At 36.2% G+C, this 17,856-nt stretch overlaps 1 protein-coding gene across 3 annotated transcripts in view; it reads left to right on the plus strand.

Moving 5' to 3' along the window:
• ROCK2 (Rho associated coiled-coil containing protein kinase 2) overlaps window positions 1–17,856 on the plus strand; it is a 101,672-nt gene that overhangs the window by 65,059 nt on the left and 18,757 nt on the right. For all 3 annotated transcript variants that reach the window (XM_075049125.1, XM_075049126.1, XM_075049127.1), the window contains exons 6-19: window positions 3,531–3,675; window positions 6,208–6,346; window positions 8,022–8,113; window positions 8,910–9,069; window positions 9,687–9,750; window positions 11,539–11,618; window positions 11,988–12,036; window positions 12,782–12,917; window positions 13,048–13,139; window positions 13,393–13,639; window positions 13,945–14,051; window positions 14,726–14,885; window positions 15,957–16,117; window positions 17,125–17,309. In XM_075049125.1, the coding sequence (XP_074905226.1) occupies window positions 3,531–3,675; window positions 6,208–6,346; window positions 8,022–8,113; window positions 8,910–9,069; window positions 9,687–9,750; window positions 11,539–11,618; window positions 11,988–12,036; window positions 12,782–12,917; window positions 13,048–13,139; window positions 13,393–13,639; window positions 13,945–14,051; window positions 14,726–14,885; window positions 15,957–16,117; window positions 17,125–17,309 (1,817 nt within the window). The remainder of the gene's footprint in view (window positions 1–3,530; window positions 3,676–6,207; window positions 6,347–8,021; window positions 8,114–8,909; window positions 9,070–9,686; window positions 9,751–11,538; window positions 11,619–11,987; window positions 12,037–12,781; window positions 12,918–13,047; window positions 13,140–13,392; window positions 13,640–13,944; window positions 14,052–14,725; window positions 14,886–15,956; window positions 16,118–17,124; window positions 17,310–17,856) is intronic.

The following is a 17,856-nucleotide window of genomic DNA, read 5'->3' on the forward strand; positions in this document are numbered from 1 at the left end:
TTTAGTAGGAATTGCGGTTCCCTTTTGGTATCTAGGTGTGATAAGGTAGCCCAGGGCACGTTTCACAAGACTAATCTTCAGGTTTTCTGTAAGGAACTAGACAGTAGTTGGCTTTAGTAGGTGTCGTAGACCTAGGATCTCCTAGTGTTGCCAGGCTTAGTACGTAATGCTGTCTTGTGCTAACTGAGCTTTTAGAAGAGCACAAGTGTAGAGGATATCTGTTGAAAAAAGATGTGACTGAAAGAAGGGATGTTTACCATTCGGGATTATCACCTCGGCTCAGGCAGTTTAGCGGAGAGAAGAAACATGTTCGTCTTTTTAGAACTCAACTTATTTCTCATTGAAGCTTATCCAAGACTCTGCTGGATCCCTCTTGCCTCAGTTCATTGTCTGCAGCATGCTGCAGAAGCCCGGGTGCAGTGTTAACACCTGATCTGAGCTATCCTACTGTTTCCACCCAAGCACTCTCCAGCTCTTGTTTACTGAAAGAACTTCATGAGGGAGTGAAAGCCTGATTTTCAGCCTTGATTCAAGACAGCGAGTCATTCAGGTCTGATGGAGATCCTCCTGAGGACGAAAACTGAACTGCTTTGTCTTCAGCAATATAATAATTCTGAAAGATGGTAGGATACGCTACAGCCTCACCACCAAGTTGTCATAAACTGTGAGAACACGCTGTGTCTCCTGGACAGCCTTTTTTAAAATTCTGTGTTGCACATCTCTCACATAGCTGCAGGTGATCAGTTCCAACATCCACCTTGATCTTTAGAGGTGATGAGAAGAGTCTTGGGTAGAACACTGGCCTGAGACTCCCGAAATGAAGCTTTGTATGAGAACTGCTGTAGTAAGTGTGCTACTCAAGCATAACACAGAGGCTTAGTATTTGAATCACAGGAATAACACTACGTCCAGAGAAAACAGCACTCTTTAGATCTCTTCAAATGCTGAAGTACAGAAGGCAGAACTCATCGTGCAGAATGTAGGGACTGTCAAGATGCCACGTACTGCACAGAGAGGACTTCCCAGTTTACTTGGCTTTTGATGCCAGAGATCACAGAAGCTAGTCTGACTGTGGTATTAAGAGTATCCAGTACTTAAAAATACATGCAGAGCAACGCCCGAGTTCTTTGAAAGAACAAGTGTGTAAATGAGAGGAACAGACATCTGGGAGTATTATAGTCAGGTGTTAATGGACCAACCTCCCCAGGGACATGGTAGAATCCCCATCACTGGAGGTTTTCAAGATGCGATCGAACAGGGTGCTAGATAATCTCATCTAGGCTCCCTTTGCCATGACAGGTTGGGCCAGATGATCTTTCAAGGTCCCTTCCAACCTGGGCTGTTCTGTGACTCTGTGAATGCATTTTTAGATTTGTTCCTGAGACGGAAGGTAGAGAGTTTTACGGAGAGTAAGTATACCTAACTCAATGTGCTTCGGAGAGAAGTCCATTGAAAATTGATGTTAGCATGCAGGGCACTTCTAATGGTAGGAATATTTTTTTGTGTTGCTGTTCAATTCTTTGATATCTTGTCTGAAAACTTAAGGCGTTGTTACCTGGAGTTCTTTAGCATCTGTAATGTCATTGGAAAGAACTTTCCTTGTTGCTACATACCAGCCATCAGACTTGGTTAGGGCTGGCTTTTTTTTGGCACAACCTTTGCTTTGTTTGCATAAGACTTCATAAAATATCAGTGTGTATAACATATTGAAAAGTGTTCTTGTTTTGGTGTATTTATTGTAGAGGAATGGGAAATGGAGTGTTACTAAGTGCTTAGGTGTCAAGGTGATGAGACTGTGACTGAAGTTGCGCTGTTCAGAGAAAACTTTCAGAACTGTTTTGGTGACTTTGTTTTTAAAGAAGCTTCTTACCCAGCAAGAGGTTCAGGTGGCTTCAGCCAGTCTTCGCTGAGTGACGAGTCAGATTTTCCCTTGTTGTAATTTTGCATTAGAGATAGACGTGCACCAGTGTTGGAGGCTTCATTAAGTTGCCACAGTCCTACTAGATCAGCAGAATCACATGAGCTTAGAGCAATTCTTCCAGTGCTCAAAGCAAAGAGAGGCTTAAGCTTCAGAGAAGACCTGCCATGTGCCAGATCCATTTTTGAATGTTCTCAGCTTTAGATTTCTGGAGCCTTTGGGCTTTAGTTTATTTCCCAGTGTTAAAACGTGCTCATCTGTTTTCTTCTTTGTTCAAAGCATGCATTAGGTCTTCTGAAAAGAGTTAACTTGATTTTCTTATTCCAGGATGATCAAGCTATGTGCTATCTGGTTCGTAGTGTAGAAAGCAGAAGTTAACCTGCTCTTCATTCTGGAACTGAGAAATTAAAGCTTCCTTTACGTTTCAGCTTCAGTGTGGAGTTGTACAAGATGATAGGCCTTTGCTAGGAGGACATTTGAAGTGCTCCTTAGGTCTCTTCAGTATTTAGTCATCACTTTAGTTTTTGCCTGCCAGTTCATGACTGTCCAGGATTCTGGTTTAGTACATAAATAAAAGCTTTTGGCAGTTCATATTGTGTGTGAAAAGAAATACTGTAATTTGGTGTCTAATTTTTTACATGTCGATACAATTCCCAAAGCAAAATGTTTCTCTTCTTTTCTTTAAATATGTATTTTGCCTTTAGTTGTTGCTACTAGTATTCAGTATTAATGTTCAGAATTAGTATGTATTGCCATTCATGGTGATGGCAAAATGCACGAAGAACTTCATAAGATGACTTAGAAAAGATTTCAGGTTGAGAGACAGAATAAAAGTTGATTATATTTTTGGTACTTCCTTAACTTCATCCAGGATTTCATTTCATTCATCCATCTGGTCTCTCTGGAATGAATGCAGTGAATTTGATTAAATGAAACAAGGCTTACAAGTTTGAACCAGCATGCTGGCAGATCTGACGATGCTTCTGCGTCATTTAGCCCCTGCATTTTTAGTCTCTCAGTGTGAAGCAAAGAGGATGAAGAATCATTCCATTAATAGAACTAAGTTAATATGTTAATAAAAATAATCTTAAAAAAAAAAAGCTTTGGTATTCTTTAAAAAGAGCTTTTCCTTTTATTTTTTCCTATATTTAAATAAAAACCAAGGTGAGACTATAAAAATCTGTCTGTAACTTGATTTATTGTCTGAATTAGACAAAACTGTTACGTATCTGCTATGCAAGGCCCAGAACTCACAGCTTGTCAAAATTATTCTGAAGTTTGTCCCTGAATTCAGTGAGGTAAGGAGCAGTCCGATATGGTCTGTAGCTTCATATTGAAACCAATGGTAAAAATAATAAAATTGGTCCATTTTTGAAAGATGTAATCAAGAAAAAACTCTATGAAGTAGGCAGGGGAGCGCATGTTACCCAATGGACTTGTCATTTCAGTCCATATTGCTTCTGGAGTAAAAAAGAGAGTCTTTCAAACACATTCCTTGAACCAAATACTTTGGGCTGTATTTTTTATGTTTTTCTGGTCTACTAATAGGCGAATTGTTTATAGACTCAGCAGTATTTTTAATTGAGGTGTTTGAATTCTTACTGTTGCACAGACAGGTATGGTGCGCTGCGATACAGCTGTGGGAACCCCAGACTACATATCGCCTGAAGTTTTGAAATCGCAAGGGGGTGATGGTTATTATGGACGGGAATGTGACTGGTGGTCAGTAGGAGTTTTCCTTTTTGAGATGCTAGTTGGTAAGTAGTGGTTTCTTCTGCTAATGAGATTATTGTTGAGTCTTTAGCTGTACTTTGCTGCAAGGTGGCTGGTTGTACCTCACTGTCTAGCAGCTTCTGACTTTTGGCTGATGCTGTTGCTTCATTCCTGTTTTCTTTGCTCTCTGTCACTCTTACGCTGTGATAGCTGTTTGTGTGCTTGCTCAGTGATTAGTTCCCTGACTCGGTTCAGCTTAAAACCAATTCTTAGAATAGTTTTAACTGGGGTCAGCTACCTCACCATCTCACGAACATTTCTGCCATATCAGGGGCAGTACTGAGTTTTCAGGGATGCAGAGATGGGAAAGGAGTAGGAAGGGCAGGACTGCCCTTTTCTTTTCCTCTTCTCCGTGTCATGTGTCGTCATCCCCCCCCTTTTCTTTATCCCTTTTTTTCCCTTTTGTTCCCCCCCCCCAGCAATGGCTTCTGTTAGGTCAAAATGACTGTGGAAGTATGGCTTGATTATTTCTTTTATGCTTGAGTCAGGATTTTCCAGTAAAATACACTGGACTGCTATGGCAACGAACATAGAATATAATCTGTTAAGGAGATGAGTCATCTGCATCTTAAAATACAGTGAGGATCAGTATTAGAGTCTGGTAGCAAAATACTGATGATAGAAGGATGGAATTGAGCATATAATTATTAAAAATCCATATCAGCATGTTTTGGGAATATTGCAGATTTGATGTTTCTAGCATGTTGAGCCAGGAAAGACATTTGGATATATGATGCTATTACAATCTCTGTGTCTTTCAGGATTAAGGCATTTTGACTTACAAAAAGTGTGGTTTATAGTTAATAGTCTCTCGTAAACAATTTTAGTAATAAATAAAATTCTTCAGTTACTAAAATATTGGACATAGCTGTCTAGAATGTCTTCTCAGAGCCCCCCCCCCCCCCCCCCTTGTATCTGAGAGAGAGGATTCTCCCCTTTTTATCCTTCTAATGAAAACATTTTTTTAAAGTGAAATCTTACTTAGTTTTTCCATGTCCCACACATTGGTAGAAAGTATCTCTTTTTGTGTGTTTACATATCAGATTCTGCTTATGGTCTTCTAAAACTTTATGCTTTAAAGAAGGCACAGAAAGCATTCTGTTGTTCTGATTTTAGTAAAGACACAGTACTAATGAAAACAGTACTACTTTTTACTGTGCACGTAACTAAAAGCTAAAACGTTGGTCATCGGATGGAATCCTAACATTAGTTCAGTGACTTAGGATAGTTTTGAGGTGTGGCCTAAATCAAAGCTGTTTCTGAGACTGAAGACAATTGAGAAGGGGAAGGTTAGGAAAGAGGGAGGCAGCAGCAAGTATCAGTGATCCTCCCTCCAATGTACTGGTATGGCAACCTAATGAATTTACTGGAAGTCTAGAAGTTTAATTCAAGCTGGTGTGTACTAATTTCTTATTTTGCCATAAAATGACAGAAAGAGGCTAAAGACAGGATTGTTGCATTTATATTCTTTTTGAAAGCCGAATGATTTTTGTCTATTGGTCTGTTCATACATTTTTTCATGTACCTAGCTTTTGAAATTCTCAGTACCTTGTTGGAAGCATGCAGCCAGGATGCTGACTGCCCTGCCAGGTGATCCCTGCCTGCACACAGCACACCAGGACAGAGCAAGCAGCCTAGCTCATGCGACTGATTGTTCACCCTCTCTATTAAACCTATGGATTAGTTTTGAGAAAGGATTTATGTAAAAGTTGCAGTCTCTTGATTACTGACCCAAACCATTTGTATATTCAGAATGTTGTCAGCTAACTTGAACGTCAGTTGCCTTTATTGATACTGATTCTTTTCAGTTGTCCCAGTTTTACCTTTCTTAAGGATATTTGCAAAGAAACTAGGCTTAACTAAAGCCTATGCTGCAAACCTTTGGGTGAGAAAGGTCTATGATTTTAAAAGCCTCTTGCCCATGTTAATATAGGCATCCAAGCTAATATAATTTATCAGTCAACAAGATTTATTAATATGAGTTTAACAGTGCAGTAACACAGTGAAGGCTTCTGCTCAGAGCTGACTTGCTTTAGGCAGCTCCAGGGGTAGGCAGGGTAGACCTATGTGCTTCTGAAGTGGTCTTTGGAGAGCTTTGGTGGATTCTTTCCAACAAATGTGCATTAGTAAATCTTTAATAAGTTTTGGTCCTTTATGCCCATGGAAGTGTTTAAAGATGGGATTTTATGTGGGTGTCAGCCATCATGTAAATTAGAAAACACAGTGATAGTCTTCAGGTGGAACAAAAGATGTATTTCATTGGGCAAAATTTTGGTAGTGACGTGCAGGATGAAAAATGATTTCGTTTGTAACACAGGCATTTAAGGAAGGAATATTTTTAGTAGTGTACATTATTTTATACCCTGCATTCCAATTTTACTTTTTTTTTTTTTTAAGTAAAAGATGTATTTTAGCTAAAACTGCTTGTAGACTTTTCTTTATATCTTTTGTCTTTTTCAACTTACATGACTTGAACATGACTCAAAATCACAGTCAGTTTACTATTTTATTTTTAGGCGATACTCCTTTTTATGCAGACTCACTAGTAGGAACGTACAGTAAAATTATGGATCATAAGAACTCATTACATTTCCCGGATGATGTGGAAATCTCTAAGCATGCAAAGAACCTTATCTGTGCCTTTTTAACTGATAGGTAAGTGCACATATTATTCTGGTACTGTTTTTATTTTGGATGGTATTAGCACATGTACATTGTAAAAATTAATTCCTTCCATTACTTGTCCTAATCTCTGTTCAAATCTCTTCTGCAAAATCTCCTGCTTTCTCATTTTTCTTTTGGGGTGTTTTTTCCAGGTATTGTATTTTATTTCTATGAGCAGTTCTGACAGCTCTTGTTAACAACACAATTTGTGCCAGAGAAATCCTTCCAGTTGCGGTGTATAATACAGTAACAAACCTGTAAGGTTGAAAGTAATTTGTAAGCTCCAAGGCAGGGACCAAATTATTGTGCTTAGTGTCTAAGCGAGTGTTAATTAAAAAAATGAAAGCAAATACTTTTACGAAAATAAGCATGTTTTTACTGAGTTTCTTTAAGCTTTCTTGGAATGTTTGAACTTTTTTTCATTTGTTGTATTAATTGAGAACCTAGCAAGCATATTGTTTTGGCTATAAATAGAAATTAGAGGTCCCCCTTTGTGGAACTGAGCTGTTTATTGATATTAAGCTGTGTAAGACTGTTCTTGACCTGGACACTTACATTTTCTTTAGTTCCAGAAAGCAGAGATTATCAATTTCTCTGACGCAAAAGAAGAGCGCTGTAGGTCCATAGTTAACTCTGGTCAATGATGCCTTCTTACACTTTCCTGTGGTCACCTGAACTTGGCTACAGCAGAGCATCTAGCCTTTATAAAATGAGGGATTAGGAAGAAAATTGCCTTATAATGTTTTTTGCATTTGAAGAGAGATTGTTTGCTCTGTTGAGCAAGATCGCGGTTACTCAGGAAGGATGTGCTTTAACAGTGTTTTTCACCCTTCACAGCTGAAGCAGAGAGAGAAAATATGAGTAGAATTTAATAATGTAAATGCAGCGAGGTGTACTTCCACTACGTGTGTCCGTCTTCCTGTTTATATTTAATACAGTGCTTGAGTGATTTATTTAAAACAGATGCCTTCTTTCTGTATGTGTGATCACTGCTGGAGCACTTAAAGAAGGAATAAGCATCAACCCTATGATTTATTAGTTTTTATGCGCATTGTGTTTATGTCCTGTTCCTGTAGATTGTTTTAAGAGAGACTCTTCTGGTCAAACTAAAAGTTTCTTGTTGGACTCAAGATTTACTTCACTGCAAATATCAGCAAGAGATGTGTCAGGGTTAGTTATGGGGCAGAGGCTGCAATTCTTAAAATACTTATTTCAGTCCAGCTTTGAATAACTGTTCTGTCCAGTAAGTTAGACCTTCCTTCACTTGTATGTCAAGGTTTGTCATGTGGCTTGGCAGACACGAAACTTCTGCAGTTATTTTCTCCCTGAGGCTGTTAGGTTTTTGTTTGTGTTTTTAGTTTTTTCTTAGTTTTTGCCTCAGTGCTCTCTTTCTTGCTTTACTCCCCACGTGGCAGACTCCAAATTCTGGACATTTTAACAGTCACAGGGAGAGTGTATGCTAAGAAACAGAGTATATTTTATATAAGAAACTGCAGATCAGTGGTTGGTGGTTTTTAATTTTGTTTTTTATCTGAACATTAATGTGGTAAACTGAGACAATCTTTACTGAAAGTTTCTTTGCTGCTTATGAGCAAGTCAGAATTTAAATAACAAGAAACAAGTGCTATTTTTCCTAATGTGAATCTGGCTTAATTGCTATGTTTAGGGATGTGCGACTTGGGAGAAATGGGGTAGAAGAAATAAAGCATCACCCTTTCTTCAAGAGTGATCAGTGGAACTGGGACAACATTCGAGAGAGTAAGTAAATTAGCTTAAAAGTTCTATTTTTATTCATTATTTGCAATAGTAGAAATGAAAAAAACTTTAGGATGTATAAATTATTTTCTGTCTACCAAGAATCTTGCTCAAACTTCCATATTTATCATTTGTATTATAAAAACTTTATCAGTAGGGGTTAGTAAATACACATTTTTCCTACTGGAATTATCCTCATCTTTATCTTGCTTTTAATGTATAGATTTCAGTTTTGAACAACGGAACTGGAATTCTAACTAAAGAGAATGCATGTTACATTCTGTTTCTTTGTGGCTTTTGTTGTTTTGTTTTGTTTTGGCGTGGTTGTTTGGGGGGTTTTGTGTTTTTTGGTTTTTTAACCTGTAGTTAAGACAGTAGTTTGGCAGCAGTCTTGTCAGTTTTACTGCTTTTCATTTAAGGCATTGTGAACTTGATAGAGTTATGCAAAAAACCGAAGTATGTCAGTTCAGATCATGAGCTTGATCATAACTTCTAAAGTCATGTATTTACTAGAGTTTCTTAAAATGATGGTTGTATTTAGAGTTCTATTCTCAAATGTGATTACCTTAGCAAATACATTTTGCACATTAAGATATTCTGTGTATTAGGCAACTAATGTAAAAATAGACTTCTCTAGAAAAAAATGTTCACAGTAATGTTTACAGTTCTGCTGCATGTTTAATACATATTTAACTAGAAGACAACTTATATTATAGTCTTTTTAATGTTATAGAGGTAGCAGTATATGGTAAGTGGCTGAATCTTGGAGTGAAGTTCATCTTTTCTCCCCTTTTTATAGCTGCTGCTCCTGTTGTTCCTGAGCTTAGCAGTGATATAGATAGCAGTAATTTTGATGACATTGAGGACGACAAGGGAGACGTGGAAACCTTTCCAATCCCCAAAGCCTTCGTGGGAAACCAGCTGCCTTTTATAGGATTTACCTACTATAGAGACAATTTGTATGTGATACTTCAATATGCATTTTTAGAAATATACCTGCAGATTTTTCTTATATCGTATCCCTTTTTTCACTCTAGACAGAGAATTTATTCACTGCATTATATTCATTTATGTCCAATTGTGAAGATACAAAATGCAGAGTTTAAGTAGAATATATCATTTGCTACTATTTTGGTTATTCTGGTAACTGATTAAATAACAGTATTTTTATATGCACAAAATTATGTAGTGTCTCAAGAAAATCTTTTAGGGTTAAAATACTGATAGATTTGTAATTATACTTCTAAAATGGCTTTTTATTAGTAGCTTTAGAAAGAAGTTTACACAAAATAATAGCTTGCTAGGAATCAAGTTGAATAGTTAAGAAATTATTGTATAAATTAAAAAATTATAAGCTACTATGGGTTTGAAAACTATCATATGTTATATTTCACTTAAGAAAAGATACAAACCAGAAAGATGCACTGACACTGAAATAAAAGAATCTTCATTCTGAGAATAGCATAGGACAAATTAAGACTTGAGAGAATTGATTAAAATTAGTTGATTGGCAAGGTTGCCAGAGTTGTTGAAAACTTGAATAAGAGCTGGAGGGATTTGTTTTTGTTTTTGACAGGTTGCTAAGTGACTCCTCTCAGTCTTGCAGAGAAAATGAATCTGTGCAATCTAGTAAAAATGAGGTTAGTGCCTTTTTTCGTAAGTATTAATGGTATTATTAACTAATTTTGTTAAGTCTGTTAAGAAAAGACAAAGTCTAAAATAAGTTTTCAAGAAAACGGGGGGGGGCGCTTTTTGTCTTTTAATGATCCTCAATAAAAATGATATTTTCTATTTACAGGACAGCAAGGAGGTAAGTATAGTATTTGAATTATGGAAGGAATCAAAAGATTCTTACATAATTTATGTGAATGTGAAATATCTTAAATATTCACCAAATTGTTAACAGTAAACCAGTTTTATTTTGAAACAGTTGTACTCAAGCATTGATGTACTATAATATAAAGATGAATGAATACAGATTTTTCTCAAATTCTTTTGGCATTTAGAATTTGTTTGGAAAACAAATTTGTAAGGCTCTGTTTGCCACAGACAGCATCACTCTTGGGGAGGTTGTGAGTTTTGGCTCCACACTTGCCTGAGTGATTCATGACTGATTTATTCAGAGTTTGGAAAAGTAAATTGTGACCTGCAGTAGTAAAGGAATGTTTAAATTGTGCTGTCAGTTGAAGTGAGTGTATGGAGCATGTTTATCCAGCTTTTGAAGATTGACAGTTGAACTTAAGTTTGCAGATGACAGGAGAATGCTGTGGAATTTTCATGTACTTCATTATGGTGCTTAAACATTTGTCTTATTCAAGTGTAGGTAGTACATTTTTAACATTCCTTAAAACTTACAACTCCTTTTCAAAGTTTGAAAAATAAGTAAATGAAATGCATTATGCATTGACCAGCACAAATTTAAATGCAAATGTTTATTAGGTTCCACTTCATTCCTTCCTGTCATTGATGAATAGATTAGTAGTTTTAGAGTTTCCCTTTTAAAAAGAAATGCTACTGCTGTTTAAAATACATACTGTCAAATTTGTGATATTGCTTTATGTTGTGATAGTAAACATGGTTGGTAAAATTTTGCATTTCACTTCTGACAACTTTTTTTATTTATATTTTCTCAAGCAATGATTCTCAGGTTTTGATGTCCTTTTCAGTGTCCCTGGTCTGGGAATCTTCTAACTGTAACAATTATAAAGTGTTGTAGAAAACCACATTTTAACATTTCATGCTTGGGGGGGTAGAGGAAGGGGAAGGGAGGAAAACAGATGCATTTGAAAGCCTGAAGACATGAGACGAATCCAAAATTATTATTTATAATTTATTTCATGAATATTTGGGTACTTGACTCACGATTTCATTTTTATATTTTAGTAAGCCAAACAAAGCATTCCCAAACCTGGAAAGTGTTTGTTAGCTTCTGTATGTGTTAGACTAAGAAATTCTTCTTTATGTGAGGTCATTGAGCATGCTTAGTAATAATATGCTCTGAATATTGTCCAATTTGGTCACGTGCCCCCCTTTTTATTTTTAAATTCTATTTAGAAAAGACTATCCCAACAATTCTGCCACAGTGGAAAGTCTCTGTCTACAGAGAAAGAGTACAGCAAAGAGCCAGTAGCAATACTCTTTGGCCGTAGAAATTTTGTGACTCACAATCTGTGGCACATAATTCTGTGATGGTTAGATTTAATGTAGCATGCAGCAAATTTCATTGCTATGGATCTGTATCTTTAAAATCATCAAGACTAATACCTTGTAAAGATGTAACCTTCTAGTGATGGTTTTAAAATAATATAGTGTAAGATGATGGAATTAATTTTCCTCGCTTTCCCTGTTTTTGTTACTTAATTGAATTACACTTGTTTTATGTGATAGTGTTTTATATGTGGGCCATGCTTTTTTGACATTTTACACAGTTTCAGAAAAAACTAAGCAAGCTGGAAGAACAGCTCAGTAACGAATTACAAGCCAAAGATGAACTAGAACAGAAGTACAGGTGAGACTGTTTTGACGTGTTTGGTATGTTTATAAAGAAGTTTTATTGCACCTTTTGTTTTGAATGCTTAAAAGCATTTTAATCCACTTTGGCAATTCCTGACCCTGCAAGCAGACCTCACTGTAAATTGCTGGCTTAATTCTTGCTATTCCTGTGACTGCTGTTTTATTTCCTTCTTCTTCTTCTTTTTTTTTTTTTCCTTAACTCTCCGTAAGTATCTCTCTATTGTTTGAGTGATTTCTCCAGTCCTTGAAGTTTCATGTGATTGCTGAAAATAGAGTATCTTATATAAAATTAATGAGACACATCCAAACATTCTAATTTCTATAGAATCAGCAGGGTTTAAAAATATTTTTCAAATTTCTTCAGGTCTACTAATACTCGTTTAGAGAAGATAGTGAAAGAGCTAGATGAAGAGGTAAGTCCATGGTTATTTCTTATTGGCATTAGAACTTTAACATTTGTGTGTGGCTTTTTTCCTTGGGAAGCAGCAAATTACTTTTGAGTAGCTGTGTTTATAGCGAGTAATACCAGTTCATTTATTGATATTCACAAGCATGAAATTGTTGTCACTGCTGAAATATTTTCATTATGATTTCTGTCCTACAACTACACATTTGTTTCCAGAATTTGTTTTTTACTGTGTTTTTAATTTGGAGGACAGTGTGATACAAATATCCCATATATGATTCTAAAAATTGAAGAATGTGAGAGTAATGTTGCTAGAAGAGGAAGGCCGTTCTTTGCATTGTTCAGTATCAGTAAAAGGACCCTATTTCTTGCCCAGCTTTGCACCTTAGTGCTTACTACAAATTTGCCATTCTTTAGTGGATGTGTACAATTAATGTATTGCTTATCCAGATGCGTGTCAAGATCTTGCATTACATGTATGTTTTTGTGCTTCTGGAGTGGCTGCTAGGCAGGTTTACCAGATTCATCAAATCCAAACGATCAAACAGTCTTTAAATTGTAAAACCTCTGGGCCACAGTCATCCTGGGCTGGATTTGACCACGTGTTCTGATACGCTGTGTTTGCAGCAGGCAAATAGACTGTGTCTTTCTCCATTACAAACTAAACTGAGTGCATGAGCTGTCTTTCTATCATTTAAAGAATACCACTCTTCTGTATGTAATTAGTGGTGTATTTTTTTAAATATATCCAGATAACTTTAAGGAAGAATGTAGAGTCTGCAGTCAGACAGTTAGAAAGAGAGAAGGCTCTTCTTCAGCATAAGAATACAGAATACCAGAGAAAAGCAGAACATGAAGCAGATAAGAAACGCAATTTGGAAAATGAGGGTATGTTGAACCATGCTTGAAGGGTTCTGTTTTGATGTGGGTTTTTAAAAGATAAAATAAATGAATTCTAGTTCAAATTGAAGCTTTTTTTATGACAGTGATTAACAATGTTGTAATATTTTTGTTGTAGTTAACAGTTTGAAAGACCAGCTTGAAGATTTAAAAAAGAGGAATCAGAACTCTCAAATATCCAATGAGAAAATCAATCAACTACAAAGACAGGCATGCCAACTTTATCTATGTATATTTTAAATTAATATCCATTTAAAGTATGGATTTTGTTAGTAGTGGACAGAATTGAAATGTGTAATGGAGTTTTAAAAGCTGTTCTTTTTTGTCATGTTTTGGTGTTCAAAAGTAATCTTAAAATACAATCCTTTTTATTTCTTTAATTCGTAAAATGTGGTATTTTGTAGTAGAAATGGTAGTTGTTATATTTTAATTGTTTCTGAAGTATGTTTTTGTCAATCTTTAGTTGGATGAAGCCAATTCTTTGCTGCGGTCAGAGTCTGATACTGCAGCCAGGTTAAGGAAGAACCAGACAGAAAGCACAAAGCAAATCCAGCAGCTGGAAGCTAATAATAGAGAACTACAAGATAAGAACTGCCTGCTAGAGAATGCGAAACTCAAACTGGAGAAGGACTTTCTCAATCTTCAGTCTGCTCTAGAATCAGAAAGGAGAGATCGAAGTCATGGATCAGAGATTATCAGTGATTTACAAGGTATTCCTGAAAGTCTTATGAAGTGAAGCTTGCTTCTCGTTTCAGTAATAAAGACAGGTTTTGGTGATGTTATTTGAGCTTCAGATTGTGACTACATTAGTGTGCTTTTCTATACAATGTTATGTAAGCATGGACACACATTTAAGAGAAAATGTGTGATAACTTTTAAAATCACTCCAAAGGGAGATGTTCTTAATAGTCAGAATTAGGAGCTGTTACATTTGAAATACTTTATTTCTAAGTAGATAAAGTACATTCTTTTTTCACACACTGCCCAGCCTTATTGATGTTTTGGTCATTTTTAGGTCGAATATCTAGCCTTGAAGAAGAAGTAAAAAATGGAAAAAGTGCATTAGCCAAACTGGAAATGGAGAAGAGACAATTGCAGGAAAAACTTACAGATTTAGAAAAGGTAACAGTACTTCTAAGTGAACATTGGTGTTACGTTCTTATGGAATTTTTAAATTTAAGCTTTTATTACTTGAGACATGGAGACAAAATCTGTGCAAAAAATAAGCCTTGTTTTCAGTGTTTATTCTTTTTCTTTGAATTTTTTGGGTTATTTTGTGATTTAAGAAGGGGGGGGGGGGAGAGAAGACATCATTCCCCTTATGATCATATAATACATTATACTTCTAAGGTACATAATAATGTACTCCAGTGTATAGCTTAACAATGCAGTAGTAACATTTCATTTCATCTGTTGTGTTTTTTTTTAAACTCTCAATATTGCCAAAAATAAAAAAGCTTCTACTAACATTTTTTTCGACAAATTTGTCATTGAAACAAAAGTATTGAAAAAATTCTTCAATAGACTTAATCTTTGAGCCGCTTTTATTACAGAATGTTGGTTGTTAAGGCAGTAATTCTATAATAGTTTGCAAGGGGGGATGTCACTGCGCATTTTTGGAGCATTTTGCCATCCATAGAAAAACATTTGTGGAAATGAGTTCTCAGTTAGCTCCCTAGAGTCTGAGCTCTCTCTTCTACCATTGGCATACTTACAAGCAGCATGTTACGTTTGAAATTTTGTCTTTAACCTGATGCATTTAATGTTTTATTCCAATGTAATTTTTTCTTTAACAGGAAAAGAGCAACATGGAAATAGATATGACATATAAATTCAAAGTTATGCAGCAGAACCTTGAACAAGAAGAAGCTGAACATAAAGCCACAAAAGCACGATTAGCAGACAAAAATAAGATCTATGAATCCATAGAGGAGGCAAAATCTGAAGCCATGAAAGGTATGTATTTGACATCACAGTTGGACTTAGGTGTAAATTATACAAAGTAGGTAATATAATCTTTTGATGCTAGTGGAAGCCTAAGTGTAGGCTTTTTTTCCTTGATTCCCCTGTTCTTTTTAAAGATAATTTGTGTTGTAAAATGAGTTGTAGTCCCTTTGTCCATGTTTTTCTAGGTTAAAGACACACTGGTGTAGTCTCAGACTAAACAAGTTCTCCATTGCACACACTACTAACTCATTTGCTGTGTTAGTGTATTCTGAATTAATTTTTCTTAAATTTATATTACTAAAACTGCTTTAAACATTTTTGTTAAGAGCTTATCTGTGTTCTTATTCAGTGTACTCATACCTTGTTGTGTCTTCCTAAATAAAATATGCCAGCAACTTCACAATTTAAATATGTAGACCAGATAGGGTTAGAAATGGCAAAGCCTTTGCTGCACTTCCATAGTCTCAATGCATATTCTGGTGCATCTCATGACAACTGAAATCTCTTGGAGAGAGGGATAATTACCAAACAATTCCATAAGATGGCTCTTATTTTTGAATTAAATGGCTTATGTTTGTTGCGGCTACTTAAAAAGCTGCCTACAGATCCTGTCCTTCTAGTTGCAGAGCATTCACAAAAATTTAGAGCATTCAGGTGTTCAAAAGAAGCCTCAGTAATGATGGCTGAATCACTTGGCATATCAGGTTCCTGAACAGCTTCAACTCTTTAAATGATTTCAAATTATCATAGTCAAAGCAACACTTCAGTAGATTTAGATGGATTATTTTTAAAAATCCACCCTTTTATCCATCTCAGATGTGTTGCAGATAAACTGGAAGTTCTCTTGAAACTCAAAAGTAGGAAACAGCTATCAGTCAGGAATGCTTGCAAAAGCATCCTCTGGGTGTGGGTTTACTGTGAAAATTTTAATGAATCCCTTTTCAGCAATCTTTCTCTTCAGCATTAAAAGGATAATAAACATGTTGCTTATTGTTAATATGGGATAGATGTCCTCCTACCCTTGCTCTTCAAAATCTGCTGGTTTACACTGACTGACATCTTAAATCTCTTACTTCACAGAAATGGAGAAGAAACTTTTGGAAGAGAGAGCTTTAAAGCAAAAAGTAGAAAACCGGTTGTTAGAAGCTGAAAAGCAGCGTTCTATGTTGGACTGCGATCTCAAACAATCACAACAGAAAATCAATGAGCTCCTTAGGCAAAAGGATATACTAAATGAAGATGTAAGGAACACTGACAAAAGGAGTCTCAAGTGGAACCTGGTTTTCAATACCCCAATATTTTCCCTATCATAGCTATATTTAGGAATGTTTGTGAATGAGAATGGCAATAATTTTTTCCTTCTCTGTATTTAGAGCTTTAAAAAGTCTATTTTATGGAGTGTGGTTTCATTTTTCTGAAATATTTCAGCATTATTGATCTTAAAAAGTTTTTCTTCTGGAATGTAAAATGCTGTGAGATTGACATGTTAAAACTAGCTTATTTATTGTCTGCTAATGCCTTTATTCGGGAAACAGCTTTGACTTATCAAAAGATGTGAGCATGTGTGGTGGGTTGACCCTGGTTGGATGCCAGGTGCCCACCAAAGCCACTCTATCACTCCCCCTCCTCAGCTGGACGGGGGGGGAGAAAATATAACAGAAGGCTCGTGGGTCAAGATAAGGACAGTTTAATACAGTGATAGCAAAGGTTGCGTGCGCGAAAGCAAAGGAAAAACAAATTATGTTATTCTCTACTTCCCATCAGCAGGCGATGTCTAGCCACTTCTCGGGAAGCAGGGCTTCAGTACACGTAGTGGTTGCTCCGGAAGACCAAATGCCCCCCCTCCATATCCCTTTACTTAGCTTTTATATCTGAGCTGATGTCATACGGTATGGAATATCTGTTTGGTTAGTTTAGGTCAGCTGTCCTGATTGTGTCCCCTCCCAAGATCTTGCCCTGCCCCAGCCTGCCATTGAGGGGAGGGCAAAAATGTTGGGGAGACAGCCTTGATGCTGTGCCAGCACTGCTCAGCAGTAGCCAAAACACTGGTGTGTTATCAACACCTTTCTAACTACTGATGCAGGGCACAGTGCTATGAGGGCTGCTATGGGGAGTATTAACTCCATCTCAGCCAGACCCAATACAGCATGTTGTTCAGAAATGTAGAGGAAGTCAATATGAAAAACTGTTTAAATGTTGCTTTCCTGTGTAGGTCTGTAAAATTCACAGGTTTCTGTTTATTCTTCAGGTAAAAAACCTGACATTAAAAATAGAGCAAGAAACACAAAAGCGCTGTCTCACTCAAAATGACCTTAAGATGCAAACGCAGCAGGTCAACACCTTGAAAATGTCAGAGAAGCAGCTAAAACAGGAGAATAACCATCTTCAGGAAATCAAATTAAGTCTGGAAAAACAAAATAACGAACTCCGCAAGTACGCAGATTTGCTCTATATTTTTTAGTAATGTTACTGTTTTGTAATTGGTTTGGGGCAAAAGCTAAGAGCAATATTAATTTTAAAAATTCACTGCACAAAATATGCTATTCTACAGTGCAAAACTTAATTGTTGTTTAAAAAAATTTCCAGTGTCTCTAGCTGAGATTTGCCCTAGTGATTCAGCAATGTATAGATTTGTAGTAAAAGATGTTTGTTACCCTGAAAATCTTTAAAAAATGAGGTTAAACACAAGAGTGTGAGGACTTCAGGGAAACACTTACTTAACAGAAAATCTATGTACTTTTTTTTAAAATTACATAAGACTTCAGTGAAGAGGAAAGTCACTGGCATTATTAGTCCAGGAGACCTTATTAGAGTTGGAAATGAATACTAATACAGAGCTGTGAAGCGTAACCATTGGAAATGCCTAGTACTAAAGATGTTCAAACACATCTGTTGGACCTTCAAATAGGAGTTGTGTTAAATCCCAGCAGTTCTTTAAGGTCTTACAAGTAATATTTGCACCTGATAATAAATAATTTTT

The sequence above is a fragment of the Buteo buteo genome, chromosome 17 (assembly GCF_964188355.1).
Source record: "Buteo buteo chromosome 17, bButBut1.hap1.1, whole genome shotgun sequence".
Classification (NCBI taxonomy): domain Eukaryota; kingdom Metazoa; phylum Chordata; class Aves; order Accipitriformes; family Accipitridae; genus Buteo; species Buteo buteo.